Source organism: Trachypithecus francoisi, unplaced genomic scaffold (genome assembly GCF_009764315.1).
Source record: "Trachypithecus francoisi isolate TF-2019V2 unplaced genomic scaffold, Tfra_2.0 Lachesis_group14, whole genome shotgun sequence".
In the NCBI taxonomy this organism is placed as follows: Eukaryota; Metazoa; Chordata; class Mammalia; order Primates; family Cercopithecidae; genus Trachypithecus; species Trachypithecus francoisi.
The window spans coordinates 57,261,737-57,280,282 of NW_022681459.1; the positions used below are offsets into that span (position 1 = coordinate 57,261,737).

The 18,546-nt window shown below is 52.7% G+C and overlaps 2 protein-coding genes across 14 annotated transcripts in view; both read right to left on the reverse strand.

Annotated features, from left to right (window-relative positions):
• The window catches only part of ARHGAP8 (Rho GTPase activating protein 8), a 95,238-nt gene extending 91,164 nt beyond the window's left edge, over nt 1-4,074 (reverse strand). Inside the window, exon 1 of the mRNA XM_033233650.1 lies at nt 4,001-4,074. The gene's annotated coding sequence lies outside the window, so the exon portion shown is untranslated. The remainder of the gene's footprint in view (nt 1-4,000) is intronic.
• Nucleotides 4,075-17,596: 13,522 nt separating this feature from the next.
• The window catches only part of PRR5 (proline rich 5), a 71,102-nt gene continuing 70,152 nt past the window's right edge, over nt 17,597-18,546 (reverse strand). For all 13 annotated transcript variants that reach the window (XM_033233638.1, XM_033233645.1, XM_033233639.1 and 10 more), the window contains one exon: nt 17,597-18,520. In XM_033233638.1, coding sequence (XP_033089529.1) covers nt 18,039-18,520 — 482 coding nt within the window. In that variant the 3' untranslated portion in view covers nt 17,597-18,038. The remainder of the gene's footprint in view (nt 18,521-18,546) is intronic.

Genomic DNA, 18,546 nt, shown 5'->3' on the forward strand with positions numbered 1-18,546 from the left:
GAAACCCTATCTCTACTAAAAATGCAAAAAAAAAAAATTAGCCAGGTGTGGTGTCAGGTACCTGTAACCCCAGCTACTCGGGAGGCTGAGGCATGAGAATCGTTTGAGCCCAGGAGGCGGAGGTTGCAGTGAGCTGAGATCAGGCCACTGCACTGCAGCCTGGGTGACAGAGTGAGACTCCATCTCAAAAACAAAACAAAACAACAAAAACATTCTGAAGGAGCGGGGTGTGTGTGTGTGTGAAAGTTTGGAAGGAATTTAAAAGAAAGATCAAAGAGCCAGGCATGGTGGCTCACGCCTGTAATCCCAGCACTTTGGGACGCCAAGGCGGGCAGATCACCTGAGGTCAGGAGTTTGAGACCAGCATGGTCAACATGGCAAAACCTTGTCTCTACTAAAAATATAAAATTAGCCAGGCATGATGGTGCATGCCTACAATCCCAGTTACTTGGGAGGCTGAGGCAGGAGAATCGCTTGAACCTGGGAGGCAGAGGTAGTGGTGAGCCGAGGTCGGGCCATTGCACTCCAGCCTGGGCAATAAGAGCGAAACTCTGTCTCAAAACAACAACAACAATATTTGAGGCAATTGGGAAATTCAATACTGACTATTGGCTGATATTAAGAATTTATTGCTGCCGGGCGCAGTGGCTCACACCTGTAAATCCCAGCACTTTGGGAGGCCAAGATGGGAGGACTGCTTGAGCCCAGGAGCTCAAGACCAGCCTGGGCAACAAAGGAAGACCTCGTCTCTACAAAAATTTAAAAATGAACCAGGCAGGGTAGTGTGAACCTGTCGTCTGAGTTACTTGGGAGACTCAGGTGGGAGGATGCCTTAAGCCCAGGAGTTTGAGGCTGCAGTGAGCTATAATCACACTCTAGTCCGACCAACAGAGCAAGACCCTGTCTTGAAAAAAGGAAAAAATTAGCCGGGCGCGGTGGCTCAAGCCTGTAATCCCAGCACTTTGGGAGGCTGAGATGGGCGGATCACGAGGTCAGGAGATCGAGACCATCCTGGCTAACACGGTGAAACCCCATCTCTACTAAAAATACAAAAACGAGCCGGGCGAGGTGGCGGGCGCCTGTAGTCCCAGCTGCAGGGGAGGCTGAGGCAGGAGAATGGCGTAAACCCGGGAGGCGGAGCTTGCAGTGAGCTGAGATCCGGCCACTGCACTCCAGTCCGGGCGACAGAGCGAGACTCCGCCTCAAAAAAAAAAAAAAAAAGAAAAAAAAAAAAAGAAAAAAGGAAAAAATTAAAAATTGTTGCTAATCGTTTTAAACATGAATAGTATGGCAGTAATACAGAAAAAAGTGGCGGGGGGATTCAGGCTTGATCTAACATATCACAATGCATTCATATATCAAAACATCACATCGATCACTGTAAGTGTGCACTATTTTTGTTTGCCAATTATGCCTAAATAAAGCTGGAGGAAAAAATAATTTTTTAGAAAAGGGATTCACCTTGCAGTATTTATGGAGTATGAGGTCTGGGAGCTGCTGTAAAATGATATGGGGAATAGGGAGGGGAGGGAAGGGGTGAGAGGGTGGAAGGGTGAGTTGGAGGAAGGGTGGGGGTAGGTGTATGGGGTGGGTGGGGTGAGTTGGAGGAAGGGTGGGGGTAGGTGTACAGGGCGGGGGGCAGGGTGGGGTTAGCACAGGCCAGGTTGGCTACAGGGTGGCTATGGTTGACGTTGGGAGATGGCGGCTCATTGTACATCCTTTGAATGTCTAAAATTCTCCACAAATAAAAAGAACTGAAATGAAAAAATAAACCCTCTTATACAAAACACAAGGAATTACAACAGCGTGGGGTCTGCTTTGGAGAGTCAGGTGGGAGTCCCAGCTGCAGGGGCCTCAGAGCCTCCCGCCCCAGCCGAGTGCCACAAATCCGCAGCCCAGACAAACCCACTGCCCCGTCCGAGTTTCCTTTGTTTGTTTTCATTTTATGGCCAGGTAGGGGAAGGGAGTGGGGAGCTACCCAGGAGTTTCAGGAATTCAGACCTACCCAACCAGTTCCTTCTGGACAGTCACCGGCTCCACTCTCCTTCCCTGGAAAGCCACTGCTCTGTCCAGGCCACTGAAGAAAGAACTGCTTGGCCTTGGCCTTCAGCGTGGAAAGAGCAGGCTCTAAACAAAGCGCATTCTTCTCTCATCTGCCCAAGCAAGACCTTCCCCCAAGGTCAGGAGACAGAACCAAGACCAATAAACAGGAACACCTGCGCTTCACATGCATTAACTCATTTAGTTATCCCAATGGCCCTATGAGTCGGTAATGACATGGCCCCTATTTTGCAGATGAGGAAACCAAGCAAAGTGGCCAGCAACTGACTCCAGGTCAAGGAAGTGGAAGGCAGGCCCCGTCATGGTTGTTAAGCAGTGCAGTGCCTGCCTCTCCTGAACCCTGACATTATCCCCACCCCCGACTTCCCCAGCCTCAAGACAAACTGAAGGTTTATGACACTCATGAGAGGTGAGCAAATGGGGACCCAAAGACCTAACTTGGAGAGAGAGTCACTCAGCCAGGTCCTCTGCCTTCCAGAGACACAGAAATCTGGACACAACAGGCTGGACAGGACAGAAGCTCCAGGGAGACCCCTGGTGAAGGCGGGTGGGGCAGGACTCCCCTGCAGCTAAGCCCCACACATGCTCCTGCAAGAGCATCCTCACCCACAGTGCAGGGGTGAGGGTCTCCCCTCAAATGCACCCCAGGGAGGCCAACCAAAGGACATCGACTTCTGAAATGGCTGACTCTTAAGTGCTGAGTTCCCAGCTGGACAAATGTCAACACTGTTCACAGGCAAGCGAGGGAGGGCACAGAGCCCTCTAGAATTCACACAGCCTCTGCCACAAAACCCTGAATTCGGTGGCCAAGGCCCTGTCCCCATCCCGCCAAACAATCCCACCCTCCTTCCCGGTGGACTCTGCCGTTCCTTCTCTGAGGCCTTCACACTCCTCCCAAGGCACCTGGGAAATTTCCAAGCCAGGGTGTGACGAGCCCCCGGGATTCTCAGGAGCCCCCCCCCCCGCCCCCCCACCCCACCCAGGATTGAGGGAAAGTGAAAGGCAGGGCCTCTTCGCCTTCCTGACGACCTCCGAGGCTGCCAGCGGATTAAACTTTGGGCTTTTAGGCGGGACCCGGTGGCTCAGGTCGGTAATCCCAGCACTTTGGGAGGCTCAGGCGGGCTGATTGCCTGAGGTCAGGAGTTCAGCATGGCCAACATGGCGAAACCCTGTCTCTACTAAAAATGCAAAAATTAGCTGGGCGTGGTGTCAGTGCCTGCAATCCCAGCTACTCTGGAGGCTGAGGCAGAGAATCGCGTGAACCCAGGAGGCGGAGGTTGCAGTGAGCAGAGATGGCGCCACTGCACTCCAGCCTGGCGACAGAGCGAGACTCGGTGTCAAAACAACAACAAAAAAAGTTTCTGCTTTTAACTCCTGGGGGTTCCCACCCCCTGTGTGTTGAACCGGCCAGACCCCCAACCCCTGAGATTGAATCAGCGCAGCACCTGCCCCGGCCTCCGTTTTCTCATCTGTGAAACCGGAATAACCTCATTCACCTCGTAGGTTTGGTGGGGGAAGGGGGTGCCTCCCCCAGGCGCTGACCCGGCCTAACCTGAGACCCCATGACAGAAGCAAAAAGGGAACGTTTGAGCTGACACCGTCCGGCCAGACCAGACCAAAACCCAGGCAGAGAGAGGCGAGGGCGGGGGAGGCCGTGCGGGGTGAGAGGGAACAGGACAGGGGAGAAAGCAGAGAAGGGGAGGGTGGGGGGCGGGGAAGAAGGGAGGTGAAGGGAGAAAGAGTCTGGAGCCCACAGGGGTCCTGGAGGCTGCGCGCCGGCCGGAGGGGCTACCCACGGCCCAAGTGACGTCGCGCCCGCCTGGGCGTCCCTACCTGGCCAGCGGCCCCTTGTCCCCGCGCACGCCCGGAGAGCCCCCGCGGCGCCCCCCGGAGCACGGCCTCCTCCCGGCGCGCTCCCTCCCGCCGCCGCCCGCCTTACCTAGCCACGGACCCCGCCGGCCCCCACCTGCGTTCCTGGTCCACCACTCACCTGGCCCCTCCCCGGACGTGGCTCCCGGGCAGGCTCCGCCCCTCCGCCCCCCGCCCCTCCGCCCTTGCTACCGGGCGGGAGCGATTTCCCAGGTGCACGAGCTGACTCTGGGTCCACCTGTGTGTCGGGGGGGAGGGGGACAGGGCGGGGTCGGGCGGAGCTCGAGCACTCAGGGGCCCCTCGCACATCGCACCTTGGGCGCCCCGATTCCCGCACCCATGCCTAGGGCGGGCACTTTCTTGCTGATCCATTTCCCCATTTCTTATTTTATTTATTCATTATTTTACTTTATTTATTTATTTTTTGAGACGGAATCTCGCGCTGTCGCCCAGGCTGGAGTGCAGTGGCGATCTCGGCTCACTGCAGCCTCCACCTTCTGTGTTCAAGTAATTCTCCTGCCTCGGCCTCCCAAGTAGCTGGGATTACAGGGGCCCGCCACCACGCCCAGCTAATTTTTTGTATTTTTAGTAGACACAGGGTTTCACCATGTTTGCCAGGCTAGTCTTGAACTCCTGACCTCAAGTGATCCACCCATCTCGGCCTCCCAAAGTGCTGAGATTACAGGCTGAGCTACCGCACCCGGCCGTGGGGGCCATGGTTTAAAGGCAATTTGTTCCTCACTGCCTCACCCATTATCTGCATGTTCCTGCAACTTGTGATACAGAGAACAATGTGTAGCCAATCAACAACTTATTTTTATTTTAGATTCAAGGGGTACATGTGCAGGTTTGTTAGGGGATATATTGGGTGACACTGAGGTTTGGTTTTCTGTTGATTTCCTCACCCAGGTAGTGAGCACAGTACCCAATAGGAAGTTTTTCAGCCCTTGCCCTACACCTGCCGCCCTTTTGGAGTCCCCAATGTCTCTTGTTCCTATCTTTATATCTGTGGGTACCCAAGGTTTAGCTCCCCCTTAGAGGTGAGACATGTCATATTTGGTTTTCTGTTTCTGCATGAATTCACTTAGGATAATGGCTTCCAGCTGCATCCATGTTGCTGCAAAGGACATGATTTCATTCTTTTTCGTGACTGTATAGTATTCCATGTTGGATACATACCACATTTTCTTTATCTAATCCACTATTGGATGGGCACCTCAGTTGACTCTGTATCTAACCTATTGTGAATGGTGCTGCTCTGCACCTATGAGTGCAGGTGACTTTTTGGTAGAATGAGTTATTTTCTTTTTTTTTTTTTTTTTTTTTTTTTTTATTGAGACGGAGTCTTGCTCTGTCGCCCAGGCTGGAGTGCAGTGGCCGGATCTCAGCTCACTGCAAGCTCCGCCTCCCGGGTTTACCGCCATTCTCCTGCCTCAGCCTCCCGAGTAGCTGGGACTACAGGCGCCCGCCACCTCGCCCGGCTAGTTTTTTGTATTTTTAGTAGAGACGGGGTTTCACCATATTAGCCAGGATGGTCTCGATCTCCTGACCTCGTGATCCGCCCATCTCGGCCTCCCAAAGTGCTGGGATTACAGGCTTGAGCCACCGCGCCCGGCCAGAATGAGTTATTTTCTTTTGGGTGTATACCCACTAATGGGATTGCTGGGTTGAATGGTAGTTCTATTTCAAGTTCTTTCAGAAATCTCCAAGCTGCTTTCCGCAGGGGCTGAACTAATTTACATTCCCACCAACAGTGTGTAAGTATTCCCCATTCTTTGCAGCCTCGCCAATATCTATTATTTTTTGACTTTTTAATAACAGCCATTCTGTCCAAAATCAAGATGCTGGCAGAAAATAATAATAGCCATTCTGACTGATGTGAAATGGTTTCTCCTTGTGGTTTTGATTTGCATTTCTCTGATGATTAGTGAGGCTGAGCATTTTTTCATGTTTGTTGGCTGCTTGTATGCATGGATGTCTTCTTTTGAGAAGTGTCTGTTCATGTCTTTTGTCTTTTTGTCTTTTTGGTTTTTTTTTTTGAGACAGTCTTGCTTTGTCACCTAGGCTGGAGTGCAGTGGCACCATCTCGGCTTACTGCAACCTCCTCCCCTGGGTTCAAGCAATTCTCCCGCCTCAGCCTCCCAAGTGGCTGTGATTACAAACACATGGTACCATTAATTTTTGTACTTTTAGTAGAAATAGGGTTTACCATGTTGGCCAGGCTCGTCTCAAACTTCTGACCTCAAGGATCTGCCTGCCTCGGCTTCCCAAAGTGCTAGGAATACAGGCACGAGCCACCGTGCCTGGCCCCTTGACCACTTTTTAATACGATTATTTTATTCTTGTTGATTTGTTTAAGTTCCTTATTGTTTCTGGATATTAGTCCTTTGTCAGATGCATAGTTTGCAAAGATTTTCTCTCATTGTCTGTTTATTCTGTTGATAATTTCTTTTTGCTATGCAGAAGCTCTTTAGAACAATTTAGTTTTTTTTTTTTTGAGACAGAGTTTCGCTCTTATCGCCCAGACTGGAGTGCAATGGCGCAATCTCAGCTCACTGCAACCTCTGCGTCCCAGGTTCAAGCAATTCTTCTGCCTCAGGTTCTCAAGTAGCTGAGATTACAGGCACCTGCCACCATGCTCGGCTAATTTTGTATTTTTAGTAGAGACAGGGTTTCACCATGTTGTCCAGACTAGTCTTGAACTCCTGACCTCAGGTGATCCACCCACCTTGGCCTCCCAAAGTGCTGGGATTACAGGCATGAGACACTGCACCCAGCCAATTTATATTATTTTAATGTAAATTATTGGTAAACAATTTACCTTCTTTTCCTTTAAAAACCTCCTTGTAACTGTTGCTAATCAAAGTGAATATTCAGGGCAACTTGAATGTATACTCCCAGGTTGCAGTCCTCAAACCTGACCCAAATATACTTTTTTTTTTTTTTTTGAGACAGAGTTTCGCTCTTGTTGCCCAGGCTGGAGTGCAATGGTGTGATCTCGGCTCACTACAACCTCTGCCTCCCGGGTTCAAGCAATTCTCCTGCCTCAGTCTCCCAAGTAGCTGGGATTACAGGCATGCGCCACCATGCCCAGCTAATTTTGTATTTTTGGTAGAGACGGGGTTTCTCCATGTTGGTTAGGCTGGTCTCCAACTGCCGACCTCAGGTTATGTGCCCTCCTGGGCCTCCCAAAGTGCTGGGATTACAGGCGTGAGCCACCGCGCCCAGCCCCCAGATATACTCTTACTTATATTAATTTTGCCTCCATTTTTTCCTTTAGGTCAACGACTCCCTGCCACAATGATCATTTCAGGTTCTGGAAGGAACTGGGCCTGCGCCAATCAACACAGGCCTTCCTCCAGCCACAGTGAGCAGTTTAGGCCAGAGTAACTGTACTTTGCCTGGATGGTTGGGGCTTATCGTGCCCCCTCTTTCTCTCTCCCCAAGCCCTGATGACAGAGCCTGGCACAAGGGGAGTGCTTGTGTTGAGGATAAAAAGAGATCTTTTCCTCAACCATGGCTCAGTTCATGGCTGAGGCCCCTATAACAAAAGACAGATTTACAAGAGAAAAACCTACATACGTGTTTAATGTAAGGTTTATTTGACACAGGAACCTTCATAAGGAAATGAAGATCCAAAGCAACAGGCCAGTGTGTATTTCTATGCTTCGGTTTGATGAAAACTGGACAGTTGTGGAGGAGTCTGATTAGAGGATGTGTTAGTCCATTCTCACGCTGCTGATAAAGACATACCCCCCATGAATAGTTGGGACCCGCCCCCCCAGCACTCCTGCCGCCCACCAAGCCTTTCCAGAGGCTCTCAGCAGCGGTTTCTCCTTCATTTCAGAAGAGATTAGAATGATCCAAGCTGGCCGGGCGCGATGGCTCGTGCCTGTAATCCCAGCACTTTGGGAGGCTGAGGCGGGTAGATCACCTGAGGTCAGGAGTTTGAAAGCAGCCTGGCCAACAAGGTGAAACCCCATCTCTACTAAAAATGCAAAAATTAGCTGAGCGTGGTGGTGGGTGCCTGTAATCCCAGCTACTCAGGAGGCTGAGGCAGGAGGATCCCAGCTACTTGGGACTCTGAGGGAGGCACAAGGGGTGGATTATCTGTGGGTTTTCCAGGAAAGGGACGGGTAATTCCTGGAACTGAGGGTCCACCCTTTTTTAGATCATATTGGGCAACTTCCTGATGTTGCTATGGCATTTGTAAACTGTTATGGCACTGGTGGGAGTGTCTTTTAGCATGCTAATGAATTATACTTGGCGTATAATGAGCAGTAAGGACGACCAGAGGTCACTTTCATTGCCATCTTGATTTTGGTGGAATTTGGCCAGCTTCTTTATCACATGCTTTTTTTTTTTTTTGAGATACAGTCTTGCTCTGTCACCCAGCCTGGAGTGCAGTGTCACCATCTCGGCTCACTGCCACCTCCGCCTCCCAGGTTCAAGCGATTCTCCTGCCTCAGCCTCCCGAGTAGCTGGGATTACAGGTGCACTGCCACCACACCCAGCTAATTTTTGTATTTTTAGTAGAGACGGGGTTTCACCATGTTGGTCAGGCTGGTCTCGAACTCCTGACTTCAGGTGATCCACTCATGTTGGCTTGTTAAAGTGCTGGGATCACAGGTGTGAGCCACCGTGCCCGGCCCAGCATGCTATCTTATCAGCAAGGTCTTTGTGATCTGTAGCTTGTGCTTACCTCCTATCTCATCCTGTGACTAACAATGCCTAACCTGGGAATACAGCCCAGTAGGTCTCAGCTTTATTCTACCCAGCCCCTATTCAAGATGGAGTCCCTCTGGTTCAAACACCTCTGACAATATGAACGGACAACCTCCATTTCATTCTCTCAACCCCTAAGCAGCTGCCTTATTCCTGTGCAAAGAATTCGTAACCATCCTAGCCTGTGGCCTGTTCAACTAACACAATACAATTTGTGTGTTATTATTTTATACTTTCCTGGCTCTCGAAGGACTCGACGTGGTAAGAAAGTGTGGTGCTGTCTACCTTCTAATGAACATAGATAGCTGAGCCTCTGGGCAGATCAGAAGTGCAGCCTATTTCTAGGTCAAACAGGAAGTGTGTTTGAGAGCAATGAATGCTCTCAAAACATGACAAGGGAGTCACAATGTCTTATTCCAGCAACGTCCACACACTTGATCGTTTTCATCTGGCACTGGGTGCAGGGTTCTCTTTTCCTGTTGTGGAATGTAAACATCGTTTATATTACCATGTAAGATCCGGCCCTCATGAAAGGAGCAATTTGCAGGGTTTCTTTTTTAAAAAGTGACTTTGGACAGGCGTAAGGGAAACCACCCCCCAGTCGGCCTACGGCTGGCAGAATAATTTTACAGTATTAAGAGATGTCAGGGGGAAAACCACCCTTCTTGCATTTGTGTTTTGTGAAAATCTCATACAAATTTCGCCATCATAGCTTAGCGATATTAACATACGTACAATAAAGCAACAATGCCAAATGATTGTGTGGCGAAGAATGCAGGTGTGCTCTGCCATTCATAATCAAAGGAAAAAGAAATATAAAAGAACTGTACAACCCAGGCTGGTTCCCTTTTCAAGTTCTTTCTTCTGTTTTTCCCCCAAGCACTGTTTAATCAGTAATCAACCAGTTAGCCATTTCCTTTTGTTGCTATCACAATAACTCCTTGCATTTCAAATGCCTTGCAATAGCAAAGAAGGAATAATCATGCAAAATAAAGGAATTCCATCTGAATGGTATTATTCTCAGCTTTATTAAATTTGCTCTTACAAATGTTTCTGAAGTCGCAGAGTTGGTTCTCCTCCAAGCAGCAAATTCCACATAAATAAGTGCCTGGGGATGGAGAATTTCAAGGAGGAGGGAATAAAAGATCTACGTCCAAGGTTTTGGGCTTCCCATTTGTTTTCTCCCAAATTAACTCAGCCTGCCAGCTGCTTGAGCTAAGACTTGGCCTGCTTTTAACCTTATTAAAACCACGAAGCCAACACTGCCCCCCAATTTGGGTGTATGACTGCCAGGTTAGGGCAAAAGGGATACAGGGATGTGGAAGATCATCTTCCAACCCTCTCCCTTTATGGGCCAGGATCCTGGGAGTCAGTCAGTTAAGGGGCCTGCTTTATCCCTGTGTAGCCTGACCCCTGCCCGTCTACTTCGTGCCCTGGACTAGTGTCAGAGCAAATGCGTTGTGTGGTTAGTGCCGCCGGCAAACTGAAGGTGTGTGTGTTCTCCACTGTGTTTTCTGGGATCTTTGGGTCTAATAATGGAAACCCTTCTGATTTGCAGCTGAGGCGGCCGTGCTCCTGCTGCCCTGGTTGACAGCAGGGTGGACACTGAGCTTGTGCACCGACCTGCCCACCCCTCAAATGCCTTTAACATATTGGCACTCAAGACCTTACAGACATCTCACAGCCCCAAGATGGCCTGACAACGAGTTCACCCGGTCCCTTTGCCACCAGGGCCCAGACAGTGACAAGGCTGCACCATTGTGATGTCCACCATGAGAGAGGAGGCTGCCCTAGAATTCATAACTCTGAAGAGGGTGTCCCCAGCAATGCCCAGCTTGGGTGGTGAGGGAGGGCACAGTGGCTACGAAGTGAAGTGCCTGGAAAATAACGGGTATTGGCGCTGGTGGCAGTTGGGTTTGGTCCAGTGTAACTGGGGCATCTCTGTGTGTGGGGAGCATCTGTGCAGCAGGAGTATCCCCATACGATGGGTGCCTGTGTGCTGGGAGCATCTGTGCAATGGGATCATCTGTGCAATGGGATCATCTGTGCAGTGGGAGCCTCCCTATGTGATGGGAGCCTCTCAGTGTGTGGGGAGCATCTATGCAATGGGAGTATCTGTGCTGTGGGATCATCCCCATATGATGGGAGCTCGCTGTGCTGTGGGAGCATCTGTGCAGCGGGATCATCCCTGTATGATGGGAGCCTCACTGTGCTGTGGGAGCATCTGGGCAGTGGGAGCCTCCCCATACGTTGGGAGCCTTCCCTGTTAGGTGGTTGCAATGCTGCCGGTTTCCCATCAGGCCCACTGTCGTGTGGGGTGATTTGGGACACTGTTCCTGGAAGTGGGCTTGGCTCATCCACCTCATGACAGCTCTAGGAGCTCGCAACATTCTTCAATAAACTCTTTCTCTGCATATCATTGGCATCTGCCTCGGCTGCTTGCAAATAAGAGCCCGCCTGATCCCACATCCTCATATTTGATGCTCCCCTCGCCTCTTCCCCCACCAAACACAGGCTGACATGAATCCCGATAGTGAGGAGAGAAATGTCAGCATAAGAAATTCCTCTTGCAGATGATGTCGATGATAGTTTACATTTTTATAGCTTTTTACAGCCTGTGAGAGCAGTTCTGAGCTCTCTGCAAACACATCAGTCAATGAGGAGAAGGGTTCTTGGGGGTAAAACCATCCGTTTATTATTAAGCCATTATCACCTTCAAGTCAAAAACCATTAAGTACGCGTCTGCCCGATGCCTGTCATCTGCACCGAGCTCCTTTGTCAGAGATGTCTGGTGTCTGGAGTTTACAATCTAATATCCCTGCTCTGCATGTGAGTCCACCTTGCACAGACAGGCAAAGAAACAGCACTGGTCACTGATTTCATAGCTATAGATAGGGAAACTGAAGACAAGGTGACCTGCCCAATGTCCCACAGTGCCCAACTTAGGATCAGACCCTGGAGGTCCTGGCTCTGCCCATGAGGGGTGTATAACATACATAAATATATACAATGAAATATCCCATGCCAGCCTTCTCCCCACTCAAGGACTATGTGATTCTAGAGTACTGGGAAAAAGGAGTGTAGCGTCAAGTCAAACCTGGTTGTGCCGAGCAATAAGCATCTCCCAATCCCAGGGGCCTCCACCATCGTAGCCATGCCGCACGTCTGCCTGCTGGAGGAGGCTTGCCTGGGACACTGCCAAGCATTGTGGCAGAGGGAAGGACAGCCCTGGAGGGGTCTCTGTCTGGCAATGAAATGCTCCAGCTCTAAAGTGCCCTGCATCACTTCCACTTAGAACTCACTGGCCAGGGCTGGTCACATCGCCACCCCCAACTACACTGGGGCCAGGAAGAGCCTCATGGTTCTTAGACGCTCATCTCCAGTCTGTGCCAGTTGCATCCCTGAGGCTCCTGTGCCTCAGCGGCCTCCCTACTCCTCCCAGCATTTCTGAGGCTACTGCCTGCTTTACTGCTGGACAGCCCTGGAGTTGGGGACCACGGTCCCCTGATGGAGTGCTGTGTCCCTCTACTCCAGTCTCAGTAGAGAGACCAAGATGATCAGTTCATGCTCCCAAGGAAAGCAGCCACAGGGGACTGCAAGGAAGGAAGGAGTCTTCCTCTCCCCTTTCCTTCCTTCTCTATCTTTCCTCCCTTCCTTTTCTTTTCTCCTTCCTCCCTCCTTTCCTTCCTTCTCTCCCTTTCCCTCCCTTCCTCCCTCCCTCCCTCCCTCCCTTCCTTATTAAAAACAATTAGCTAGGTGTGGTGGCACGTGTCTGCAGTCCCAACTACTCTGGAGGCTGAGGTGGGAGGATCACTTGAGTCCGGGAGGTTGAGGCTGTAGTGAGCCGTGATTGTGATTATGCCACTGCATTGTAGCCTGGGCAACAGAGAGAGACCCTGTCCCCACTGCAAAAAAAAAAAAAAAAAAATTGACCTATAAATAAGACTTCTGAGTCGGCCGGGCAGGTGGCTTACGCCTGTAACCCCAGCACTTTGGGAGGCCCAGGCAGATGGATCACGAGGTCAAGAGATTGAGACCATCCTGGCCAACATGGTGAAACCCTGTCTCTACTAAAAATACAAAAATTAGCTGGGTGTGGTGGTGGACGCTTATAGTTCCAGCTACTTGGGTGGCTGAGGCAGGAGAATCGCTTGAACCTGGGAGGTGGAGGCTGCAGTGAGCTGAGATGGCGACTCTGCATTCCAGCCTGGGTGACAGAGCGAGACTCCATCTCAAAAAAAAAAAAAAGCTTCTGGGTCTATACCTAAAATAATTGGAAGCAGGATCTCAAAGAGACATTTGCACACTCGTGTTCACAGCAACATTCTTCACAACAGTCAAAAGGTGGAAGTTTCCTTCCCTCCCTCCTTTGCTCCCCTCCCCTCCTTTCTTCTCTTCCCTTCCTTGGGTGTTTACTGTGGTAAAATACACACAATCAAGTGTGCAGTTCCGTAGTGTTAAGTAACATTCATGTTGCTGTGCAATCTCCAGAACTCTATTTATCTTGCAAAATTAAACTGGAATCCCATCAACGACTCCTTTAATCCCCCCCCAGGGCCTGCGGACCACCACTCTACTTTCTGTCCCTACAGATTTGCCTATTCTGAACATTTCGGAATGGAATCATCCAGGATGTGGTCTTTGCTGGCTGGCTTCTTTCACTTCACATCAGGTTTTTTTTTTTTTTTTTTTTTTTTTTTTTTGAGACGGAGTCTCGCTCTGTGGCCCAGGCTGGAGTGCAGTGGCCGGATCTCAGCTCACTGCAAGCTCCGCCTCCTGGGTTTACGCCATTCTCCTGCCTCAGCCTCCCGAGGAGCTGGGACTACAGGCGCCCGCCGCCTCGCCCGGCTAGTTTTTTGTATTTTTTAGTAGAGACGGGGTTTCACCGTGTTAGCCAGGATGGTCTCGATCTGACCTCGTGATCCGCCCGTCTCGGCCTCCCAAAGTGCTGGGATTACAGGCTTGAGCCACCGCGCCCGGCCCACATCAGGTTTTTAAGTCTCATTCATGTTGTAGCATGTATCAGGACTTCATTATTATTATTATTTGGACTTCATTCTTTGAGGCTGAGGAATATTCGCTTGCATGGATGACCGCATTGCATATCCATTCAGCTCACGATGGACACTTGGCTTCCCCCTTTTGGTGGTTGTGAAGAATGCTGCTACGAACACGGGTGTGCAAATATCTCTTTGAGATACTGTTTCCAATTTTTTGGGTGTAGACCCAGAAGTCGTAATTATAGGCTTTTTTTTTTTTTTTTTGCAGCCGGGACAGGGTCTCGCTCTGTTAGCCAGGCTGCAGTGCGGTGGTGTGGTCACAGTTCACCGCAGCCCACCCCATGTGTCCTCCCAGACTCATGTGATCCTCCCACATCGGCCTCCAGAGTACTGGGACTACAGGGACATGCCACCACACTTGGCTAATTTAAAAAATTTTTTTTATAGAGACAGAGTTTCACCCTCTTGCCCAGGCTGATTTCCAACTCCTGAGCTCAAGCAATCCACCCACCTTACCCTCTCAAAGTGCTAGGTCTACAGGTGTGAGCCACCGTGCCTGGCTGTAAGCTATCACTTTCGTGGTCAAATGGAAAATGACAAATGGGTCCACGTTTACTGTGGGCACCCCTTTAGCCTACATGCTTCCCAGTCCCTCGCTCTTCTTCGGGAGTCTTCCCTCCTCTGGGAGGGGCTCCGGCTTCCGCCTCTCCACCTTTGGGACTCCTCCTCTTCCTCTCCCCAGGGCCGGCACATCCAGAGAGCACGTTCGCCCCCTAGCTCGTGAGTCCTGGGCCACAGCCCACCCAGCAGCACCTTCCTGAAACAGAGCTAGTCCTTCTAGAGATGAACACCACGGGGTGCAAAGTGGGTGCTTGAGAGGGCACATGGGGTGGGCATCAGCATTCCAATGGACCCGCCTCTGAGACCTCCTGCCAGGGCTTAGCTGCTGTGTGGTGTATACTTGCACACACACACACGCGCACACACATACACACCCACCCACTCGCACACACACATACACACCTGCCCACTCGCGCACACACACACCCAAACACTTGTGCACGCGTGCACACACACACCCCTACCCAAACACTTGCACGCGCACACACACCCACTCATGCACACACACACCCACCCACTCGTGCACACACACACCCTACCCAAACACTTGCACACACACACACACATACACACATACACACGGACACCCAAGCAAATCTGAGCTCTCAGCAGGGGTGCAGTCAGGGTCACCAGGAAGCCTATCGTGACCCACCCTGGGTTTTCCTAAGTGCCACCTCCCCCCCAGACCCTGTCACAGTGCGGGTGAGGCTCCCATGTCCCGGCAAGCCCAGGGACCCCAAGGCGGGGCTGAAATGAAGATTCAGGGTCAGCAGATGGGACCAGGGCTTGAGATTGTGCATTTGAGAGGTCAGGGGTAGAGCGTTCACGAGAATCCTGTGCAAAACTTACAACAAACACACAAAAGACGAAAACGATAAAGCAGTTTCTAGAACCCCAGCCCTGGAGATGCAGAGGAATCCACCCCACTGGGGACATCCCTGGAGATGCCCATGGTAGACCAACCACTAATTAGCCAGCGATTTCACTCTTTTAACAAACCTTAGGGTGTGGGAGACAGAACAGCAAATATAAGAAGCCGTCTGCTCATTTCTGTTGTCAACATAATTTCACCAAGCCCTGGCTCTGTGACAAGGCGCAGCTCTCCAGGAGGATGCCTTGAAGACCAGACAGGATGGAGGGCACGATTCCCCATGCCTCTTCCCTGAGTCACTCTATTCCTTAAAAGATAAACTGGGGCAGGGTGCAGTGGTTCATGTTTGTAATTCCAGCACTTTGGGAGGCTGAAGTGGGTGGATCACCTGAGGTCAGGAGTTCAACATGGTCAACATGGTGAAACCCTGTCTCTACTAAAACTACAAAAATTAGCTGGGTGTGGTGATGCATGCCTGTAGTCCCAGGCACTCGGGAGGCTGAGGCAGGAGAATCGCTTGAACCTAGGAGGCAGAGGTTGCAGTGAGATGAGATTGTGCCACTGCACTCCAGCCTGGGCGACAGAGCAAGACTGTTGGGATTACAGGTGACCAATTTCTAAGATGTCTGAATGCAAATCACCTCTGACATCTTTGGGAACAAGGCTGGGACACATACACACACCCTCTTGGTGGGCTGCTGCTTTACAGGGGTGGGAGTGCAGCCTCCTCACCTCCTTGGCGTCCCCACTCAGCCCCCTGGGCTGCTGCAGGGCCCAGGCCCAGCACCCACCCTCCTGGGCTGCAGCCCCCTAATCTATGGTTAGGGATGCTGCTGGCTGCTGCCCAGGGGCCTCCTCTCCTGCCCCGGGGAGGGAGGACAGAGAGCTCAGGGATCGCCTTGCCATGGGCCCAAGTGCCAGCCAGCAGGGGCCACCAGTGCCTGCGCCACCCTAGGCCCTGTAGTGTCCAGGATGCTTGACCCCCCACGATGAAGCCCCCACCACTCGGGGCAGAACAGAGGGTCTAGTACCCTGGTGAGGACAGAGCCCAGACACCTGCCATAGCTTCTGGTCATTGGTCCTCCTGCCTTGAGGTGACTGCTGGCAAGCCTGCTGCTAATGGTCACTCACTACTCCCCACGCCAGGCCACCGCTGGCTCCATGATGGAGCGGGGGGCCAGAGCTTGGTTCAGGGATCGTGGCCTCGTCAGCCTGGCCTAGTGGTTCTCAGACCAGGTTCTGGTTTCCTGTTCAATGACCACCTACCCCCAGGCCTGGGACCTGAGGCCGCTCTTGCTCCTCTCCTTGCCCAGCTGAGCCCTGCCTGGGGCCATTACCCATTCCAAGCAGCTTCAGAGAGCTCCACAGGGTTGGCATGCACCCATATCACAGATGACAAAACTGAGGTTCAGCAGAGTCAGAAAGCTGGAGCTCCCCCCGCCCCCACCCCTACACCCTCCTATCCTGAGCTGAAGCAGGGGTGCCAGGTCTGCTTCTCCCACCAGAGAGGGAAACTCCTCCATCCCGAAGGCTCTGCCAGCAGACAGCCTGGGCCAGCTCCGGCCACGACTCAGAGGTTAGGTGATGTCCTCCTCCTGCTCACGCCCGGCTCACACCCACCCAGTTCCCCTGCCCTGGGCCTGTCCTTCTTTTGCTCCGCACTCCTTCCCCACCTCGAGAAAAGCAACGCCATAAGAGGCGAGCGCGTGGAAGGCTGCTGGGGTGGCAGATCAGTAGGTGAACGCGGTGTGGAAAGATGCCTGCCATCAGAGACCCCCACACCCCTCCCCATGGAGGCCACGATGACCCGATGCTTAAAAAGGGCGGGGTTGGCCAGGCAAGCCTACCCCAGGCTCAGCTCCTGCCCTGAAAGGGGTGCCCGTGGTGCTGGGCTGGCCTCTGGCTCTCAGTAACATTTGGGCCTCACTGAGGGGGGTACAGGCAGCAGGCCCTGCCTGCTGCAGCTGAGGGGGGAATCCTGGGGACTTGGGAAAACCTGTCTGGGGGTAGTGAGGCTGCAGGGGAGGTCAGAGCAGGTGCTGGCTTGTCCTTCCCAGGCCAAGTGGCCTTCAACAGGTCACCACCACCCCCCAGGACCCCTGGGCACTTCTGTAGCACAGCAGGAGCCGGCAGATCCCGCCCCCACCCCTCCTTCCCTCCCTCAAAGGCTTCAGTGATTCTTTCCCTGCTAAGGCCGGGGCAAAGTCAGGGCCAGACTCCTGTGTGGCAGGGCCAGCCCCACTCCCTAGCATCCCAGCCTTTCCGTCCACAATCTCCCGATCCTCCCATCAGGGACAGGGATGGTGGAGCAGTAGGGAGGCCTGGACAACAGGCACAGGCCGGCCCCCTCCATGCAGACCCTGGGAACCTGTGCTCCCTAGAAAGTAGCAAAGGCCTGAGGGTGAGCACCCTGAAGGGCCGTCCGCAGGGAAGGCACCACAGACATGAGCTGGGTCGACAGGTTTTATTCCACCCCTTTCCATCCCCATGGCCACCCCAGGCAGGAAGAGACAGGTGCGCTGGAGTCTGGTCACTCGGGCCCGGCGTGGGCAGACCCCACCAGATTCACATTCTCTGCGGGCAGGTGTGGACACCAGAGGGCTGGGGCAGGAGGAGCGTGGGAGTGAGCAGCGACCCCTGTCCCTGACCCAGGCCCCCAGGCAACGCTGACTCAGATGCCTGAAACAGACCTGAGCCAGGCCAGGGAGGCTGATGGTATTTCCAACCAAGACAGAAATACAAAGCGACCAAGGCCAGGGAGGAGGCCAACAGGGCTGGCGGGACGGCACAGAGTAAAAAAGTCTCACACATACACACACCCACACACACGCCACATGGACACCTCCGCACATGGGGACGTGTCAGTAAAAACTCAAGCCAGCTGTGAGGCCTCACACGACACTCTGCCGGCCACCAGAGCCCTCCAAGTTGGACATGCCAGAGCCCCGGCCCTGGCCCCGGCCAAAGTCAATGAAAATCCCTTCAGAATCCGAGTCCACGGACTCCAGGATCTGGTCCACCAGGTTCTCCGGACTGGCGCAGGGCAAGGAGCTGCGAGTGGGATCCAAGCCCTGCTCAGGGGGCTGGGTCGTGGGGTACAGTCTGCTGGGGCAGGGCCCTGAGTGGGGTGCTGGGGAGGACCTGAAGGCCCCGGCAGAGCCCTGGCCAGGCGGGTCGGAGAAGCCCTGGGGCTCGGGGCAGGACGTCATCTCCGACACGGAGTGCCTGCGGATGCTGGGGCCGCCGGCCGCTGCGCCCTCTGCCTCGTGCTCCTGCACAGGGTTCAGCAGCGGCGTGTTGTAGCTCTTGGAGCGCACCACCGGGTTCTTGGCCAGCACGTCCCCCGAACGGGAGCGGCGGAGGAGGCGCTTTTCTGGGGAGAGACGTGGGCACTGTCAC